The 20163-nt window shown below is 42.0% G+C and overlaps 1 protein-coding gene across 1 annotated transcript; it reads right to left on the reverse strand.

The window, feature by feature from the left end:
• Positions 1-1276: 1276 nt before the first annotated feature.
• Positions 1277-19250, reverse strand: LOC103278121 (putative zinc finger protein 730). Its single transcript, XM_008105872.3, has 8 exons — positions 18985-19250; positions 17375-17459; positions 17122-17251; positions 14821-14934; positions 12140-12826; positions 7214-7855; positions 5099-5264; positions 1277-3888 (listed from the first exon to the last, which is right to left on the reverse strand). Coding segments are annotated over exons 1-8 (1851 nt in total). The 5' UTR covers positions 19011-19250; the 3' UTR covers positions 1277-3887.
• Between the last annotated feature and the right edge of the window lie 913 nt (positions 19251-20163).

Raw genomic sequence — 20163 nt, forward strand, 5'->3', positions numbered from 1 at the left:
GTTCCAAACCCTAATATTTTTTTAAAAGATGAAGCAAGATGGCACTCCCATCAATCCCATATAGCTACTGGACTTGCATTTTGCATGAAACATCATTCAACGTAATGGATGCAATTTGCTTCTAGATCTTATAGCTGCAAATACATTACAACCCCTGTATCCCCATGTCTGACAAATTGTGTCCTCTCTAGCTATTTTCTAAATCCTCCAGCACAACTGTGGTATTCTAGAAATTCTAGAAATTCTTTGGGGTTGTTTAGTGTTTTCTGGGAAGTATGGCCGTGTACCAGAAGTACTCTCTCCTGGCGTTTCACCCAAATCTATGGCAGGCATCCTCAGAGGTTGTGAGGTGTATATATTACTATCAGAGGTTGTACACACTAATGCCCAGTTACTACAGCCAGCATAGCCAAGGGCTGGTGTGATGGGGTTTTGCAGTCCTAAAGATCTCAAGGTGTTCGGGGGACCTGCTGCCGTTCCTCCAGGATATTTGCTGCCTGCTCCCTTATGGCAGGCATGAGCAAACCTTGGCCCTCCAGGTCTTTTGGACTTCAATTCCCGCAATTCCTAACAGCCAACAGGCTGTTCAAGTCCAAAACACCTGGAGGGCTGAAGTTTGCCCATGCCTGCCTTATGGCCTATGGACGAGTGTCTCCAAGTCTTTGTCTCTCCAGATGTTCTGAACTTCGGATCCCAGAATCGTTGGCCATTGACCATGGTGCTTATATTTTTGGATGCTGAAGGCCAAAAAACACCTGGAAGGCCATCAATTGAGGACCATTGTAACCCTAGCATTTTTGGGCTTCATCTCCTCTTCTCGGAACTGCAATCTCCATTAGCCCAGTGCTGGAGGTTGTAGTTCCAACATCAGGAGAGCTAAACAATTCCCACCCTCTTTTGCAAATTCTTCTCTTAGAACCAAGCAGTTGATAACCTTCCCATTGCAGGTTTGAAAACCAAATTGATGAAAGGAGAAAAAAATCAAGTTTGTGGAAAACAAACAAAAGTGTTAACAAAACAAAAAATAAACAATTCTGGGATCAGAATTGTAAAATGATGTATCTAGTTCTCTTGTCATAAATCTCAAGGGAACTCAGTCATGAAACCCACTGGTTGACTTTGAGGAAGTCACACTCTCCACCTCAGAGGAAGACAAAAGCAAAGCTCTCCTGAGCAAAATTTACGAAAAAAACAACCCATGTGACAGGTTTGCCAAAGGATCACCATAGATCAGAAACTACCTGAAGGCGCACAATGACAACAAGATGCAGGTTGCTAGAAATAAACTTATTTATAATCCAATTCTAAAATTGGAACATGCTGCATGTACACAAAGAACAACAAAAATGAAGAAATCGGGACAAGGAAATATTAGTGCTTTGTTATTATAATGTTGCTGAGTTTACCTCATTCAGTGTTACTTCTCCTTTTTTCGAAAAAGAAAAAAACGCCCTCACACTTCGTCTACTATTGCAAAATACTGTAAGGCCGTGGCCGCTTGTGGCCAGGCATTCCCTTTTGACAGGGCAAATTTTTGCCACAATTTCTGTGTGGGAGGTCATGTTTCTACCAATAGATCCCCACACTGGAGATTAGAGAACTACAACTTCTTTTGCAATCCACCATTCCTTACTGGTCGTTTTCTGTGATCCCCAACAAGGGGAAAGGCTGTGCACAAAAGCAATGTCAACAAAACAATAGCCTGATTTTTACTGTGTGAAACATGACAAGGATCGGGTCTTTTGTCAGCAAAACTAAAAAAAAGTAAAAAAAAAACCAGTTAGCCCTCCATATGTGCTGGGTTTAGGAGCTCAAGAGCCTCATGAAAATGAAAAACTGTAAATTACCCCTTTTTACCATAGAACACTTCTCTAGGAATTTCTAGGTCTTCCAGGATTAACCTATGTCCAACTTCTGCTGGAAGCTGAACAGAGCATTACATTGAGAACCTAGAGATTCCTAGTGAGAGCATTTTAAATCAAATCTGTGAATAACACTATGTAATACAATTTATAAATGCCATTTAATAATTGATTCTATTATGAAAACTTTGATAAAGTTTGTGAAACACCAAAAACTTTGTTTTTATGGGAGGGACATCGTGCAGCACATTTTGCTATAGTTTTTCAATGAGTCTAAACCGTGAGGAGCTGTGGTGGTGCAATGAGTTAAACCCTTGTGCTGCCTGAACTGCTGACCTGAAGGTTGGGTTGCAGGCCTGAAGGTTGCCAGTTTGAATCTACGAGACGGGGTGAGCTCCTGCCTGTCAGTTCTAGCTTACTGGGACATGAGAGAAGCCTCACAGCAGGATGGTAACACATTCAGGCATCCCCTGGGCAACGTCTCTGTAGACGGCCAATTCTCTCACATCAGAAATGACTTGCAGTATGTTCTCAAGACGCTTCTGACACAATTAAAAATAAATCGAGTCTCAAACAATTCAACATAGTTTGCGGCAGCCACAAAAACGAAGTTTCTGGAGTATAACAACTACTTTCAAAGTAAATATCACACAATTAAACCGGAAATAATACTTTCAAGCCAGGAACAGAAAATTTTTCAAATTTTGTTACGCAGTGTAATTAAATTCACAAAAGTCAAACCTGCAAATGTGGAGGGATAACAGCAAAGCAGGCTTGATTTGAATAGCGCATCTCAGCCTCCGATGTTTGGAGGTTGATATGAATCCAGTTTTTTTTGTGTCAGGAGAAACTGCAAGTTGCTTCTGATGTGAGAGAATTGGCCGTCGGCTAGATTGTTGCCCAAGGGACGCCCGGATGTTTGATGCTTACCATCCTTGTGGGAGGCTTCTCTTATGTCCCTGCAAGGAGAGCTGGAGCTGACAGAGGGAGCTCATCTGTGCTCTCAGCAGATTCGAACCAGCAATCTTCAGGTCAGCAGTCCTGCTGGTACAAGAGTTTAACCCATTGCGCCCCCAGGGACTCCATGAATCCAGGTGAATCAAAATGTTTACCTTAAAATCAAGGAATGTCAACAACATAGCCGAGTTCTCTGTCTGGATATGGCAAACAAGTGCAATTGCATATTTTTGTATAACAAATTCTGCTTATCTACATATTTACTTGCAGATGTCTGCCCACAATGCTGACCCTCTATCTCCTGACTGCACATAACCATGCTCAGATTTATGAGATTCTGGAACTTGGCATTTTCAAGGTTCCTAGGCTAGAAACTTGTCAAGGTGAATTGCATCCCTATATTATTATTATTTTACTTTTGCAGTTCAGTAGTAGAATGCACACAGCTTTAGCTTGAGTGACATTTTGATATTCTGTCTTTTGGCCAAATAGTATGATCATAATATTAGCCTATTTCCTGGGCAACAACACAAAACATGCACATGAATTAACACATCTGTTTTGTAATAAAGATAAAACATTAAAATGTTAATGTTTTAGTTAAGGATCTTTCTCCACATTCCATGTGATTCATATTGATGTGAGGAGTAAGTGGCTGCTAAACTAAAAATCCTTTTGGACTTTTAAGGGTGCATCCACACTGTAGAATTAACGCAGTTTGACATCACTTTAACTGCCATAGCTCAATAGTATAGAATCCTGGGAGTTGTGGTTTTACAGGGTCTTTAGCTTTCTTTGCCAAAGGATTCTCATGACTCACCAAATGACGACTCCCATGAGCACTAAGCTATGGCAGTTAAAGTGGTGTCAAACTTTATCAATTTAACAGTGGGATAGAGATTATCCCAAAGTGCATTTCAACTCTGTCAGTCTCTTTTCACGCCATCTGGGCAAGGCTGTGCACAGGTTGTAGGCTTCTTCCAAACGTAGCCTCCTTTTCTGGCAAATTCAACATTCAGAGATGAAACAAGAAGTTTGAAGGCTGGTGTGTCTGTGTATTGTAACCCATCTGTGGGATGGAGAGAAAAAGGAGAAATCACGTAAAACTGGAGTACATGTGGATGTGCCTAAATTACCAATCAATTTACAGCAACCCCATGAATTTAATGGGGCTCTCTTAGGCAAGGGAGACTCAGGCCCTTTCTACACTGCCATATAAAATCCAGATTATCTGCTTTGAACTGGATTATATGGCAGTGTAGACTCATATAATCCAGTTTAAAGCAGGTAATATGGATTATCTGCTTTTATAATCTGTATTATATGGCAGTGTAGAGGGGGCATCAGAGACGGTTTTGCACCAGATCCCAACTGATCTTGGAAGCTAAGCAGGGACAGCTCAGGTTAGAACTTGGATGCGAGACCGCCGATGAATACCAGGCACTATTGGGTATATTGGGGAAGAAGGAAGTGGCCTTGGGAATTCCTTGCTTAAGAAAACCATGGTCTGTGTCACTGCAAATAGACACACAACTTGATGGCACACACTTCACACTGCCAAAGGGACACACACAAATACACGGGTCTAACACAAACAGCAGTTCCTCCAATAGCCAGCAAGGACCCACACTTGGTAAAGATCTTTGCTCCAGTCCTATGTCCACACTTCCAGTTTGACCAACAAATACCTTTCTTCTTGGTATGCTAACTTTCTATGTATAGGGAACCTTGGTTTGCATAGAAGAGTATTCAGCCACGTGAGCCCTTGCAATATGAGGGGGTACAATTGAAGGTTTATCACCTCACCCTTGTCATACGAGAAGCTGGTTATGGCACTGATGTCTGCCATCCTCTTACCACTTCCCCAGTAATCATAAAAACATTTTTCCAGAAGTAATCACCACTTACCTGGGTGCTTTAGGACAGTCCTGGGCCATCTTAGGCCCTCCAGGTGTTTTGGATTTAAACTCCCACAATTCCTAACAGCCTACATGCTGTTAGGAATTGTAGGAGTTGAAGTCCAAAACAGTGCCCAAGTCTGATCTAGGGACTACATTTGACCCTCCACAGTTATGGGTTGGACTTTTATTTTATTTTTATTACTTACATGATACATGACCAACAACATAAACACATTAAGATACACCTGTGATTCTAAGATGCACCCCATTTTTGGAGATGTTTATACAGGCTTAAAGTGCATCTTAGAATTGAAGAAATACAGTATTTGCGGATTTGACTAAAAATGTTATCTCTAGGAAATTCTAGATCAGGCATACCATTCTTTTCTTGGGTGTCTGAAGGACTCACGTCCATTACCAGCTGTGGCTCTAGACTTTAGGGAATCTTCTCTATTGGCGTGAGCTGGAAACACACCTGGCTCCTCCACTTCAAGGCTTCTCTGTTGAGGATTTTCCTTTAAGTGCTCAATTGTCACGCTGTCCCCTAATACAAAAAAGAAAATTCAGGTGTGGCGCCATCACCTCACCTTCTAATTTTTACTCAATTTGATAGCAACAATATAAAGGGTAAAGCAGATAGATCAAACACTTGAATTCAATTGGCATAAAGGACAACACATCATTCTACAAATCTAAATAAATAATGAAGTGCAAGGGTGTATAAGTGTGGTTAGACATACTTATCTGCCATGACTACATACTATGGAATAATGGCATTTGCAGTTTGGTGAGGCAATTTGTGGAGCTCCAGAACCTGTTTTCTAGAGGCCATGGGAAGTCCTTCAACATCTGACCCACCTACCTTAGAAACCGCATCTCCCCCTACGAACCCGCACGTTCTCTTTGCTCGTCGGGGGAGGCCCTTCTCTCGCTCCCACCACCCTCACAGTCACGGTTGGTGGGGACGAGAGAGAGGGCCTTCTCTGTTGTGGCCCCCCGGCTTTGGAACTCTCTTCCTAGAGAGATCAGGCAGGCCCCTACCCTCCTCTCCTTTCGTAGGAGCTTAAAAACCTGGCTCTTCCAAAAGGCCTTTGATACCTAATTTGATGTTGGACTGTGTGATGTCTCATGGGCCTTGTAGTCCCGTTCCTAGTACTATTGTGGCAGACGAAGAGGAAAACATGGGATTTACACCGTTTCAGCCAGAAACGGAGCCCCTGCACCTGCAGGATGTTTGCCCTCAAGAAGTTAGCCAAACAAGCCTTGGGCAGAATTCTCCCCCGTTTTCTCGAAAGGACAATTATAATAAAGATAGAGGCGCTAGGGAGGCGAATCGCCGGAGCGCCAGAATCGCAGCCAAACAATTAGCTGATTAGGTCTGCTTCCCTTGGGAAATTCTTAGGAGTCATGCATCTGGACAGAGTTGAGTTTCATTTCTAGTTCTCCAGGGAAAATGTTATTCTGGCGGGAAGCGAGACCCTATTTAGGTGTTTTCCCGCGAAGGAAATCTTGCGGAGTCAACTCGTCAGCTTGTGGAGTGAGATCGTGTGTGGACTTCGTAATCCCAGCTCCTCGTTCCCGGACCAAGTTTCAAGCCGCCTTGTTTCACGGACCTTGCCACGGACCTTGTTCTTGTTCCTTGTTGCCTCGTATCAAGTCTTGCTTAGCCAAGTATCTAGTTGTTTTCCAGCTTTGTTGTCAAGCCTCCATGGACTAAAAGACCTTGTCATCTCCCCACACTTTGCTTGGCAAAGTGTGTGTTTCGGTTATTGGATTATAACTTTGGACTCTAATATCACATATTGGACATTGTTTTCCTTGACTATATTTGACCTTTCCTGAAAGGTCTACTTCTGAACTATATTCTTCACTTGTTTTTATTGACTTTATATATTTCCTTAATAAAGATATTAGATAGATTCTGGTCTCTGCGCATGGTTATTGGTGCTCCGCAGCCTGGGTCCTGACAGACTGATCCATTTGCCCATTTTATAATAGCCCCCATTTCGAGATGTTGCCAATGCTATTTTGCACTTTATTGTCCATTTCTACCGGCACATTCTGTTCTGGATTTTATGAATTAGTCTCCTGTTTTAATATTGTATGTTTTTCGTATGCTTCTTGCCGATTTTAACCATTGTTTTATTGCTATTGATGTTTTACTGGTATAATTGTTTTATAGTCGTGTTACTGATATTGATTGTTTTATCGGGCTAGGCCCCATGTAAGCCGCCCCGAGTCCCTTCGGGGAGATGGGGCGGGGTATAAAAATAAGTTTATTATTATTATTATTATTCAGCTTGCTAACTGTCCTATGTTGTTTGGGCCTCTGCCCCATGTAAGCTGCCCCGAGTCCCCGCGTGGAGATGGTGGCGGGGCATAAATAAAGTATTATTATTATTATTATTATTATTATTATTATTATTATTCTGTGCAGAAAGAAGGCCCTTTACATCTGAACTATTGGGGAGCTTTCTCTTACATTTCCCCCACCTGGATGGTTTCCATCTGGGTGTTCAGGAAAAGACGAACTGTCGTAGAGGCTTTCCCCACTGTCAAAATACTTGTAGGCGTTGTCCCCCAAGTGGGTCCTCTGATGTTTAGTCAGGTAGGGTCTCCACCGGAAGCTCTCCCCACATTGCAGGCACTTGTAGGGCTTCTCCCCCGTGTGGATTCTCAGGTGTTCGGTAAGGGTGGAGCGGCGGTTGAAGCTCCGTCCACACTTGGGGCACTCGTAGGGCTTCTCCCCTGTATGGATGCGGAGATGCGCATTGAGGTGGGTGCTCTGGAAGAACCGCTTGCCACATGCCAGGCACTCAAAAGGCTTCTCCCCCGTGTGGGTCCGGTGATGCTTCACCAGTTCAAACTTGTACTGGAAGGCTTTGCCACACTCATGGCACACGTGTTTCTTTTCAACCTGCACAATCTTAAGCTGGCTGACATCGGTCACATCATTTCCTTCAGGGAGAGCTGCTGCTTCAGTCTTTATTGGTTTCTCAAGTGGGTGAGTCTCCAAGTCTTGCTTGACAACTTGCGTCTCAGCGTTAAGCATCACCCTGTCGTGCTGCATCACCAACTCGGAGGCTGCGTGATGAGAATTTGTCTCTGCAGTACCATTCCTTACAGGGTCACTATCTGAAGGGAAGATAAAAGCAAGAGAAAATACGATGCAATAAGTCCAGAAAAGACTCAATTTTAGACACCAGCATTTTCTGATTTGATTATTTGAGTTCATTAATAGTTTCTCTCGAGGAATTTCTAAGGGCACATCTACACTGCAGAATTAATGCAGTTTGACATCACTTTTATTGGGTTAATTGTGTTATGGCTTTGTGATTGATATTTGATTGTTGTATCGGGCAAGGCCCCATGTGAGCCCCCCCGAGTCCCTTCAGGGAGATGGGGCGGGGTATAAAAATAAAGTTGTTGTTATTATTATTATTATTATTATTATTATTATTATTATTATTATTATTACTTTAACTGCCATGGCTCAATGGGAATTGTAGCTTGGTGAGGCACCAACACACATTTGACAAGAAAGGCTAAAGAACTTGTAAAACTACCACTTTATGTTTCCATAGCCTTGAGGCATGGTTAGTCAACGTGATGTCAGAACAAACCATTGAGGAAACTTGTGTTGTAGCTCAGCAAGCATCAAGAGGATTCTGATGGGTCAGAGAATGAGTGGAATGATGGGTTTCAAAGTGAGAAGTCTGTGAGTGATTGGAGAGAGTTGCAAGTAGATGAAACCAAAGTTGTGGACTCCTGTGCTCGTTCCCAGGAACAAGGGGAAGTTCTAGTTCCCTTAAGAAAAGGCCCTGGGCCGATGGGGAATGTTCTTGGGAAACTAGATTTGGCCTGAGAACACAAGGAGTGAAAAAAAGACAAACGAGGTATTCTCAGAGAATCTGAGATAAGACCTTGAAGACTAGGTGTGTTTGACATGATTTCATGGGTGCCTGGATGAACTTAAGTGGTGTGGGCTTAAAACCTCTCAGAAGAGACAACGTTGCCATAAGGGATGGTTCTCCTGTCCCTGCTCTCGAGTCTTTGATTCAAGTATTCTCAAGTTTCCTGTTCTGGTTTATGCCTTTGTTTCCTGAAAGGGTTTACATGGGAAAAATTCCTGTTTTCATGTTTCTGGATTTATGTATGAAGAACTGCTGTGGATTTTGGTTGCCTTAACTTTAGGTACTTTGGCATTTTTGGATTACTGCTATTTTGTACTTTCTATTCTACTGACTCTTTTGGCCTTGCCCTTTCCCCCTTGTTTATTTGATTTCTTTAATAATTTTTTTAGTTAGAATTACTGGACTCTGGTGTGCTGCTGGGTGAAAAGATGTTTCAGTGCTAGAGTGCAACAGCTTGCCACAGATGCAGGTGAAACGTCAGGAGAAAATGCTACTGGAACATGGCCATGCAGCCCTAAAAAACTCACAGTAACCCAGTGATGTCTGAACCTGAACCCTTCTGCATATATGACTAATAATCCATGTACACATTTTCATAATTCCAGACCCCACATTTTACTCTGCTCAGGATGGAAGAGGATACAGGCTTTCAGATTATAACATGTTTCCATGTTATAACCTGAAATTACACAGCCTTCTACATATTACTAAATTATAGGTCCCATTACAACCAACAGTGAGGAAGACAGTTGGATACAACCAACCATAGATTTGGCTGCTCCCTCCTTTTCTCTCATTGCTGAGAGAGACCAATTGCCAGAGTTCATGGCAGGGTTCATTTGCAGCAGTTGATAATACTGGTTTGTTATCTGCTTAATATGTATTTTATACAGTTGGTCCTCTACATTTGCTGATTTAACTTTGGCGGATTTGATTAATATGGTCTCTCGAAAGATCTGTAGATTCTCCAGCACAACACTATGATCAACTTCTGGCAGACATTGACCATGGAATCGTACTGGAGGATCTAGAGATTCCTAGAGAGATGTTCTCTCATGTAAACAAAAATAATGTTTCTTATTTGCAGTTTTCCTGTTTCCCAGCGAATATGGAGGGCTGACCACACAAGAGGCTTCTGAGAACTTATGGATTTCGGAATCCACATGGCCCCCTGGAAATCAATCCTCCATTGCCGACTGTACTGGGAAATAAAGCCTCATGACTTTTGGAAGCTGAATCAGATTTTATGCAGCATTATAAATAATTTCTATAAAAGCTTGTATACACTGAATCACCAGAAAGCAAAGGTGACACTTTCTCAGTAACCCATATGGAAAAATTTAGAGTATGTTGGATTTCAGAAACCCTGACAGTTGGCCATCCAGTCTCTGTTTAAAAACCTCCAGAGGAGGAGACGTCATCATCACACTCTGAGGCAGCAATATGTCATATTAAAATTATGTATAGATTTGATACAATGCGGATTTTATATGTGTGGGTATGAATGAACTGAATGAAAGGAATAATGTTGGAGACTCCATTTTGAAGATTAAGGCCTGTAATGACTAAACCATTAACTACTTGCTTGATGAATTGTAATTAAAACCTGCTAATGAGAACTGAAATGGCTGACATGTCCTAGTAAACTGTGGTAAGAACTGTAACAGTGATAAGAGAAATGTTTATATCTGTTTACATCTTCAATATTTACTGACCAGAAACCATTAAGAAGGAAGCCAACACAAGGCTCCTTACATTTATCAACGCCAATTAAGGAGAGTCAACATCTGTCATGAACTGAGATGAAGCCACGATGTTGCAGGCTGGAAAAACACCTATCATTCATTTACAACTTTGGAACAACATCAGATTAATATTCCTATAAAAGACTCAATCTAATAATTCTCAAGTGTGACAGACAGCTGTGGTGTTCACCTTCCATGCTCTGCTCCATGGGAAGAGAGAGATGGTGTATGTACAGTAGACTCTCACTTATCCAAGTTTCACTTATCCAAGGTTCTGTATTATCCAGTCTGCCTTTTAATAGTCATTGTTTTTGTAGTAAATGTTGCAATATTTTGGTGCTAAATTCGTAAATACAGTAATTACTACATAATATTACTGTGTATTGAACTGCTTTTTCTGTCAACTTCTTGTAAAACATGATGTTTTGGTGCTTAATTTGTAAAATCATAATGTACTTTTATGTTTAATAGGCTTTTTTCTTAATCCCTCCTTATTATCCAAGATTTTCGCTCATCCAATGTTCTGCCAGCCCGTTTATCTTGGATAAGTGAGACTCTACTGTATTTGCAAGACAACACATCTGCAATGGAACATAGAGTCTGGTCGCTGCCTCTTTCTCAGGCTGGAAGGGAAGGAGTGCATTTTGGAAAAGTATTGTGCATATTTGGGAGTTTCATATCTGCAATGGAAAGCAGAAGTCTGGTCACTTGCTTCTTCCTCAGGGAAAGGATGTGTTTTGACATTTTGGAAGTTTTGGAATTATGCATTGGCAGGATGCAGGCAAATCAGGGTCTGGCCTAAGCAGGTTTTTCTCCAAGGAGGGAGAAAGGATATGGTAATATTTGGATGTATGCATAAGGATGAATGAACGTGTATGTGTAATGTGAATGCTGAGTAAATATGTAATTCCCCTTTGTTTGTTAGCCAATGTAACTGCAGGTTCTTTGTGGATTCAATGTAATTACATAGAATCTGTATGTCTGTATGTCTAATGTTCTTTGTGTAAAAGTGTAAAAGTTCTAATACTCTTTCTCTTATTGGAAATGTTAGGTTTTATAATGTATTGAGTCATGCACTGCTAATGGGCTTCTATTGGGAATGCTGATTGATTGTATATGAGGAATCATTTGGGGAATGTGTTTGGGCCTACTCCAGGTGATTGTCAATGATGCAATCCTGAGTTTGGGTTGGGTCAATTAGTTGGTAACCAATCAAGGATTACTATGTGTAAATGTATTATATATAAGGAACCATGTTCAGTGTATTTTCCCTCTCCCTTTCCTTTTGATGTTGTGAAGTCTATACGCAATTAAACCTGTCTACTAGGACAAGATACTACGTTCTGTGGTGAGTCTGTAATATCATCTAGACTAGGGGAAAAACAGTAGTAAAAACTGACAATGGCCGGGCATATGCTCAAGTGTCTACTATGGAAGCAGACTGGAAGACTGAAAGTACTGAGTAGGTGTAAGCTACTGGAAGGCGCTGAGACTCTGCAAGTATAAAGTTAAATCTTATCAGGAAATTTGCAATAAAAGAACCTATGCTTTAAAGTTATTCATAACAGTATATTCCATAACCGAACAGCTCTTAGCATCAGAATGTTCACTCTAACGTTAGGTGGAATCCTTTTCATTTCAATTTGAACCCATTGCTCTGTGTCCTAGTCTCCAGAGCAGCAGAAAGGCAAGCTGGCCCCTTCCTCAATATGATATCCTTTCAAATATAATCACAGAATAAAATAATAATTATAGTGAACCTGTGAGTACTTCCTGCTGCTCGCCTGGCGATGAGCTCTCAGTCATAGCTTCTCCATTCTCAAGGCCTTTGTAGGTAGGGTTTCCAACCAAGTGGATTCTCTGGTGTTTGGTCAAATAGGGTCTCCACCGGAAGCTCTCCCCACACTGGAGGCACTTGTATGGTTTCTCCCCCGTGTGGATCCTCAAATGTTCGGTAAGAGTGGAGCGGCGATTGAAGCTCCGTCCACATTTGGGACATTCGTAAGGCTTCTCCCCTGTATGAATCCTCCGATGGGCACTCAAGTGGGAGCTCTGGATGAAGCGTTTCCCACACGCCAGGCACTCGTAGGGCTTCTCTCCCGTGTGAGTCCGCCAGTGCAGCAAAAACTCAGATTTGCAGTGGAACCACCGGTCACACTCAGGACACATCAGCTTCTTCCGGCCCACGTGGAACATGCTGCGCTTCGAATTGGCTGCTCTCAAGTGCCTGGGCGGTTCGCGCCACATATGCCCCGGTTGGGGATCCCATTGCCTTTGTAGACCGCGTCGCATCTCAGCGTTTAAAGGCACGGTCCCCGGGGGGGCCGCCAGCAAAGTCCAACGGGGTTCTGCTTGCCCTGAAATGTCAGTCTCAGGGATCTCCTCTTTGATCTCCCTCACAATCACTTCGCTTGCTGGAATGGAGGGAATCAAGGAGAGCTCATTCCCTGGAAGAGAAAGGATGGAGAAGGATATGAATCGTAGATTTGGAAAGACACCAAGGGCCATCCAGGCCTACCCCATTTTGCCATGCAGGAAGACACAATCCAAGCACTCTTAACAGATGATGGCCATCCAGCCTCTGCTTAAAAATCCCCAGAAAAGGAGACTTCATCACCCTCTGCACTGCCATATAATCCAGATGATCAAAGCAGGAGGTTGATACGAATTCAGTTTTTTTTCAGGTCAGGAGTGACTTGAGAAACTGCAAGTCGCTTATTGTGTGAGAGAATTGGCCTTCTGCAAGGACATTGCCCAGATGTTTTTACCATCCTGTGCGTGGCTTCTCTCATGTCCCCACATGAGAAGCTGGAGCTGACAAATGAGAGCTCATTTATTTATTTATTTACAGTATTTATATTCCGCCCTTCTCACCCCGAAGGGGACTCAGGGCGGATCACATTACACATATAAGGCAAACATTCAATGCCTAAACATAGAACAAAGACAAACGCAGGCTCCGAGCTGGCCTTGAACTCATGACCTCTTGGTTAGAGTGATTTGTTGCAGCTGGCTGCAGCTGGCTGCTTACCAGCCTGCGCCACAGCCCGGGCCCTGGATTCGAACCTCTAACCTTTCAGGCAGCAGTCCTGCTGGCACAAGGGTTCAACCCATTGCGCCACAAGGGACTCCATCAAAGCATATAACCCACATTATCTGCTTTGAACTGGAATATATGAGTCTACACTGTCATATATAAAACATATAAAAATTTGTTTTAAAGTTTTTATGTTGTAATTAATAGTTTTAATTGATTTTATGTACTGTGTAATTTTGATCTTGTGTAGGCATCGAATTACTGCCATTGTTGTAAGCTGCCCTGAGTCCATTCGGGTGAGAAGGGCGGGATATAAATGTTGGAAATAAATAAATAAATAAATAAATAAATAAATAAATAGATCTATTTCAAAGCAGATAATCTGGATTTAATATGGCTATGTAGAAGTGGCCTTCATCACACTCCCAGTCATTCCAGTCAAACAGCTCTTTTCACCGGGAAGTTCCTCCTAATGTTTAGGTGCAATCTCTTTTCCAAATATTAAACCCTTTTCTCTGTGTCCTAGTCTCTGAAGCTTGCTCCCATCTCAATATGACATCCTATCAGATATTTATCTGTCTCCTCTCAACCTTCTCTTATTCAAACTAAGCAGCTCCCTAAGCCGCTCCTCATAGGACTTGGCTTCCAGCTCTTTAACCTTCTTTGGTCTGTCAATATCCTTCTTGAATTGGTTACTTGATTCCAAAGAGATGGAGGTTGGAGTAAAGGCTTCCTTGTACAAGTCCCTATTCTAGACTTGGACACTTCTGAATTAGTGTGATTTATGTAAGGAGAGGAACGTATCAGTTTGGCTTTCACCCATGCTACAGGATCAAAGAATTGGAAGGAACCACAAAGCCCATCTATTCCAAGTCACTATCATGCAGGAAAGCCAAATTCCATTTAAAGATATCCAAAGACCATCACTTTCCACGGCAGTCCCAACAAGTCTCTGGAGATGTCGAATAGACAATTTTTGAGAGACCTATAAATTATGCAATTTGTATCCACGGAGACCAGAAAACCATGGTAAATACTTTGTTTGGTTTCTTATTTTAGTGTCTGTAGTTTTTAATTGGTCGTAAAAAATAATTAAAGGTAATTTTAAAAAACCAAAACAGGATCAGCCAAAGGATGTGGACTTGCAAATATCTTCTACTGTTGGCTCCAATCAGTGGCTATGGAAAGGAGATAATTAATTAAAGCATGGGTGGGTAAAGCATTGGACTGCAATTCCCAGCACTCCTCATGTATGCTGGCAAAGGCAGATGGGAGCTGCAGTCCAATAACAGGTTTGTAGATCTAGCTTGAAATGGATCATTGCTTAGTTTTGCAGCCTTCTGATACAACTGTATTTGCACCTTAGCCTTGAATAAATACTTCTGTTTGTGAGTTTTCTCTTACCTTCACAAAGGTTTATGGGGATCTTCTTGCCCTCTGTTGTTGGAAGATTTGAGATCCATGGTTCCTCCCCTCGTTCCAACCGGGAAATCAGCTCAGGTTTAGGGATGGGAACGGCTAAGGTTGTCCATAAATACAAACAAGGAAAAAGTTAAACATACTCTAAAATAAATGATCACCAGAAATTTTTTCTTGATTAATTTTTTTCAGGTTTTGTTACTGCAGAAAAACAGGGTGAATGACAAACAGCTGATAGGCACAAGGAGCTTAGGGACATCCAAGCAGAGAGAGGAATTCCCCATGGCTGAATCTGCAAAGCTTCTTGGAACTCCTTAAAGTACAAGGAGGCAAAGTTGGATTCCTGTGACCTTCTTTGGAAAGTACTAGGAGAGGAAATTCACTTTTAATCACTTTGCCTGCTTTGTGTGCATTGGGGGGGGGGGGGGGAATAAACAAAAAAATTGCACTTCTTAAGACTTCCTCTTTTGTTTGTGTTAAGAGATTTATACATGGGCATGCCTCTTTTTGGACAGGCACAAGGTTTATTCTGCAGCTCTTTGTGCCAGGCCAGCAAGGTTGGGTATATTAAGAGGAGATGATTGAGAAGGGACATGATATACACGTTTAAATATTGGATTATGACCTGTTAGGATCATAACCTATTGGGGATTATGACCTATTATGGTAGGATCATAACTTATTGGGTAGCAGAGTTTCAGGAGTGCTCCTTTAGTTTATTGGGTAATGAAAGATCACTGGGCGCATAAATATCTTGTTTCTATTTGATGCTCTCAGTAGACAAAGATTCAAGTAGACTTCTTCAAAAATAACATGTTTGTTTTACTCACAACTTCATGTATTTAAATATACAGGCACATTTCTTATCATGTTAAGCTTTAAAATGTTTCCGTTTGTATTTTTAACTTATAGTCTTTAATAGTCTCTTCAAAACTATATTGCTCTGCACAGTTCTCTTTTATAACAGTCAACTTCCAAGGAACTCAAGCCTCAACTGTCATCTAACTCCTAACACTGGCTTCTGTACTCAAACAGACTCAAGCCTCAACTGTCTTCTAACTCCTAATACTGGCTTCTGCCCTCCAACAGACCCAAGCCCCAACTGTCATTTCTGTCATTCTTTTTTTTTTTTTAAACTGCATTGTAAACAGTTACTGAACCAGTCACATGGTCTGCAGCCCCTCCCACTGCTTCAAGTACAAAGAGCTAAGAAAACTGCAAACCAAAGAAGACATACACTTCAGGAAAATGTTATAACACATTACAAAGCAGACAAACACATTATAATATGACACAATATATTGCATTATAAAACAGACAAAACATTAAATAAAGGAGGCTTGAAAAGATTGCTATCGTCAACAAAATATAGGAGAGGATGTCATTGTATTATAATTGTATATTATATATTACATGTAATACAGTAGAGTCTCATTTATCCAACACTCACTTATCCAACGTTCTGGATTATCCAACACATTTTTGTAGTCAATGTTTTCAATGCATTGTGATATTTTGGTGCTAAATTCGTAAATACAGTAATTACTACATAGCATTAATGTGTAATGAACTACTTTTTCTGTCAAATTTGTTGTATAACATGTTTTGGTGCTTAATTTGTAAAATCATAACCTATTTTGATGTTTAATAGGCTTTTTCTTAATCTCTCCTTATTATCCAACATATTCGCTTATCCAATGTTCTGCCGGCCCATTTATGTTGGATAAGTGAGACTCTACTGTATATAATGCTTATATTGTGCTATGCTAATAATATAATTTATTGTATGTACATATAACTTGTAAGTTGCCCTGAGTCCCCTTCGGAGTGAGAAGGGCGGGATATAAATGTCGCTAATAATAATAATAATAATAATAATAATAATAATTGAGGAGGAGGCAAGCTCATTTTCTGTTCCTTCAAATACACACATTGGAAGAAAGGGGATTTCATCTGAACATCAGGAAGAACTTCCTGATTGTAAGGGCTGTTCAATGGTGGTTTGCTATTGCAAAGTGCACTGAAGGCTCTTTCTTTGGAGGCTTTTAAACACAGGCTGGATAGCCATCTGTCTGGAGTGCTTTGATTGTGCTCTTCCTGCGTGACAGAAGTAGGTTGGACTGGATGGTCTCTGGGAAAGAAAAGGAGTGAAGTGGGATGGCTGCTACTAGGTAACATGTGTATGGTGGGAGGGAGGGAGAAAGAAAGAGCCACAAACCAAAAATGCAACCATTGGCAACCCTAGGTAAATACACTAATCGTCACTAACAATTAAAGGAATCCTACCTAAAGATGCCACGTTTTCGTAGTTCTCTTGCATGACATCCCAGTACAGATCTCTCTGCTCTGCATCCAAAAGGTGCCACTCCTCTTCGGTGAAGTACACAGCCACCTCTTCAAAGGAGAATGGCGGTGCCTGGAAGGGGATGGAAATAAAAGATTTGCTTCACCACTCTTTCCTCTCGATTTTGCTTCATTTGTTAACTTTGATAATGACATTAAAATGGAACAAAATCACCGTTCCCAATCTGTTCTCTACCTGAACTGGCTCCGCCGTCATCATCTCTCTCCCTCCAGGAGGAGGGAACGTTCCAAAGAGAAACACACACATCATTTTGCCAAACCTGTTGGGGAGAAAATGTCAATCTATATATATAAAAGAGTGATGGAATCAGGGCACCGGACAAAACAACAAAACTACAGGCCCCCCAACCTCGAAATTTGACAACACAACCCATCATCCACGGCTCTAGGTTTGATACAACAAAAACAAAAGAAAAATAAAGTCCTAATTAGAGGGAGAGCAATAATTGTTTTTATCCAATTGCTGCCAGTTAGAGGGCTAAGCTCTGCCCAACCACCACTACCTCAACAATTTCTCACCAACACCACCAGACAACGCCACAGCAACGCGTGGCCGGGCACAGCTAGTAACAAATAACTTATTTCAGTCTCATCCTTTAAAGAAAGTTCTGTCTCATGTAAAAGAAATCAACATCCCCACCCTCTCCAATGCATTTATATTCACAGCCACTTGGAGTCTTTGGGTTGCTGTGAGTTTTCCGGGCTGTATGGCCATGCTCCAGAAGCATTCTCTCCTGATGTTTAACCCACATCGATGGCAGGCATCCTCAGAGGTTGTGAGGTCTTGTTGAAGACTTTCATGGCCGGAATCACTGGGTTGTTGTGGGTTTGTTATGAGGTTTGTTGGAAACTAGGCAAGTGGGGTTTATATATCTCATTTTGAAATCCACAAGCGTGTGGACAATTTCAACAGAAAGGAGGAAACCATGAAAGTGAACTAAATCTGGCTCCCAGTATTAAAAAACTCTAAAATCAGGATAGTAAACAAAGAACTATACTCAAAAATGGGAATTCCAGACATGAAACAATCAGGGCCAGCTAATCACCTCCCAACAAAAGCAGAAAGCAGTCAAGCTTTGAAGCTGCAAGGCTATTCAATGCTAATAAAGATGGCCAATTGCAACATTCACACTTGCCTGAAACAGACATGACTTCTTTTTCCCAACCTGGACCTTCCACAGATATATAAACCCAACTTGCCTAATTTCTAACAGACCTCACAACCTCTGAGGATGCCTGCCATAGACATGGGCAAAATGTCAGGAGGGAATGCTTCTGGAACATGGCCATTCAGCCTGGAAAACTCACAGCAACCCAGTGATTCCGGCCATGACAGCCTTCGACAATACAGAAATAGGACATTTAACTAGGGGGTGAAACTGAATAGTGTTTTGGGGAATTAATCTGTACTGCATCACATTGAGTCTCATAAAGCTTTTTACTACCAGGAGAGAATAAAGAAACCCCCAATCAATAGCTGAGGTACATCTGCACTGTAGGATTAACACAGTTTGACCCCACTTGAACTGTCCTGGCTCAATCCTATAGAACCAAGGAAGTTGGGGTTTTACAAAGTTTTTAGACTTCTCTGCCAAAGATTGCTGGGGCCTCACCAAACTATAAATCCCAGGGTTCCATAGCATTGAGCCTTGCCAGTTCAAAGTGGTGTCAAACTGCATTCATTCCACAGTGTAGATGCTTCCTTTGTGCCCTTGAATTTCATAGGGGTTTTCTTAGGCAAGGAAGACACAGAGGTGGCCTTGCCAGTCCCAGAGCCCACCGTACCTGGGGATTCCCTGGTGGTCTCCCATCCAAGTCCCAGCCAGGGCTGGCCCTGCTTAGCACCCAGGATCAGGCCAGCTCCGGAGCCTCTCGGCGCATGTCTTGTCCACACTGGATGCCAAATCCGACCCTGGGACTCTCAGCTCTCCTCCATCATCTCCATAGACGCCGCTGGGCCGGATCTGGCAGCATTTGCCCTGGGAAGCTCAGCCTCCAGTGGAGGGAAAAGAAGAAAGAAAGAGAGGAGCTTTCAGCAGCTGCTCCTTTTCCAAGGCCCAAACCAGGGCCCTCTTGTGGCCAGGCTGGGTGCATCCACAATGTAGAATTGGATTCCATCTGCACTGAGCATTTAATCCAGTTTCAAACCGATATTGGGAAAAAGCGTTTTTGCTGTGCAGGTAGAGAGGCAAATCTCACAAAATTTCGCATCTGATGTACATGGATGACCTGAAGCTGTATGGGAAAACGGAAACTGAAATCCAGTCTCTGACTAACACTGTCCGAAGTTTTAGCACTGATATCAGCATGGGAAAAATCATTGAAAGTGAGAGCATAAATATGCCTAATGGCCAAACGATAAAGTGTCACCAACCAGAGGCCTATAAATATCTGGGCATATTACAGCTGGACAACATCAAGCATGAACATGTGAAAACTGGTCAGCAAAGAATACACACAAAGGGTCAGAAAAATTCTCAAAAGCAAGCCCAATGGAGGCAACACCATCAAGGCCATAAACACCTGGGCCATACCTGTCATAAGATATACTGCTGGCATCATACACTGGACACAGATGGAACTGGACAATTTGGACAGAAAACCAAGAAAACTCATGACCATTCATCATTCACTGCACCCTCGCAGTGATGTTGACCGGCTCTATCTGCCTAGAAGATCAGGGGGCAGAGGACTCTTACAAGTAAAACAAGCAGTCAAAGAAGAAGAACATGCCCTGGCAGAATATGTAAAGCAAAGTGAAGAACCTGCTTTGATTGAAGTCAAAAATCAGAAACTCCTCAAAGCACAGCAGACAAAAAACCAGTACAAGAAAACCGCACTACAAACTAGAGCCAACAGCTGGCACGACAAAACATTGCATGGAAAGTTCCTTGACAAAATTGAAGGAAAAGCTGATAAGGAGAAGACCTGGCTCTGGCTCACAAATGGGACCCTGAAGAAGGA

This window comes from Anolis carolinensis, chromosome 2 (genome assembly GCF_035594765.1).
Source record: "Anolis carolinensis isolate JA03-04 chromosome 2, rAnoCar3.1.pri, whole genome shotgun sequence".
Taxonomy (NCBI): Eukaryota; Metazoa; Chordata; class Lepidosauria; order Squamata; family Dactyloidae; genus Anolis; species Anolis carolinensis.

Bases quoted from the DNA above. Each gene is read 5' to 3' on its own strand.
- LOC103278121 (XM_008105872.3), bottom strand. From the start codon at position 19,010: ATGGGAGACCACCAGGGAATCCCCAG. The intron at 7,856-12,139 runs GTTCACTATAAT...TCTTCCCTTCAG, and splicing joins GCAGCAGGAAGTACTCACAG to ATAGTGACCCTGTAAGGAAT. The intron at 5,265-7,213 runs GTGGGGGAAATG...TTTTTGTATTAG, and splicing joins CCCAGATGGAAACCATCCAG to GGGACAGCGTGACAATTGAG.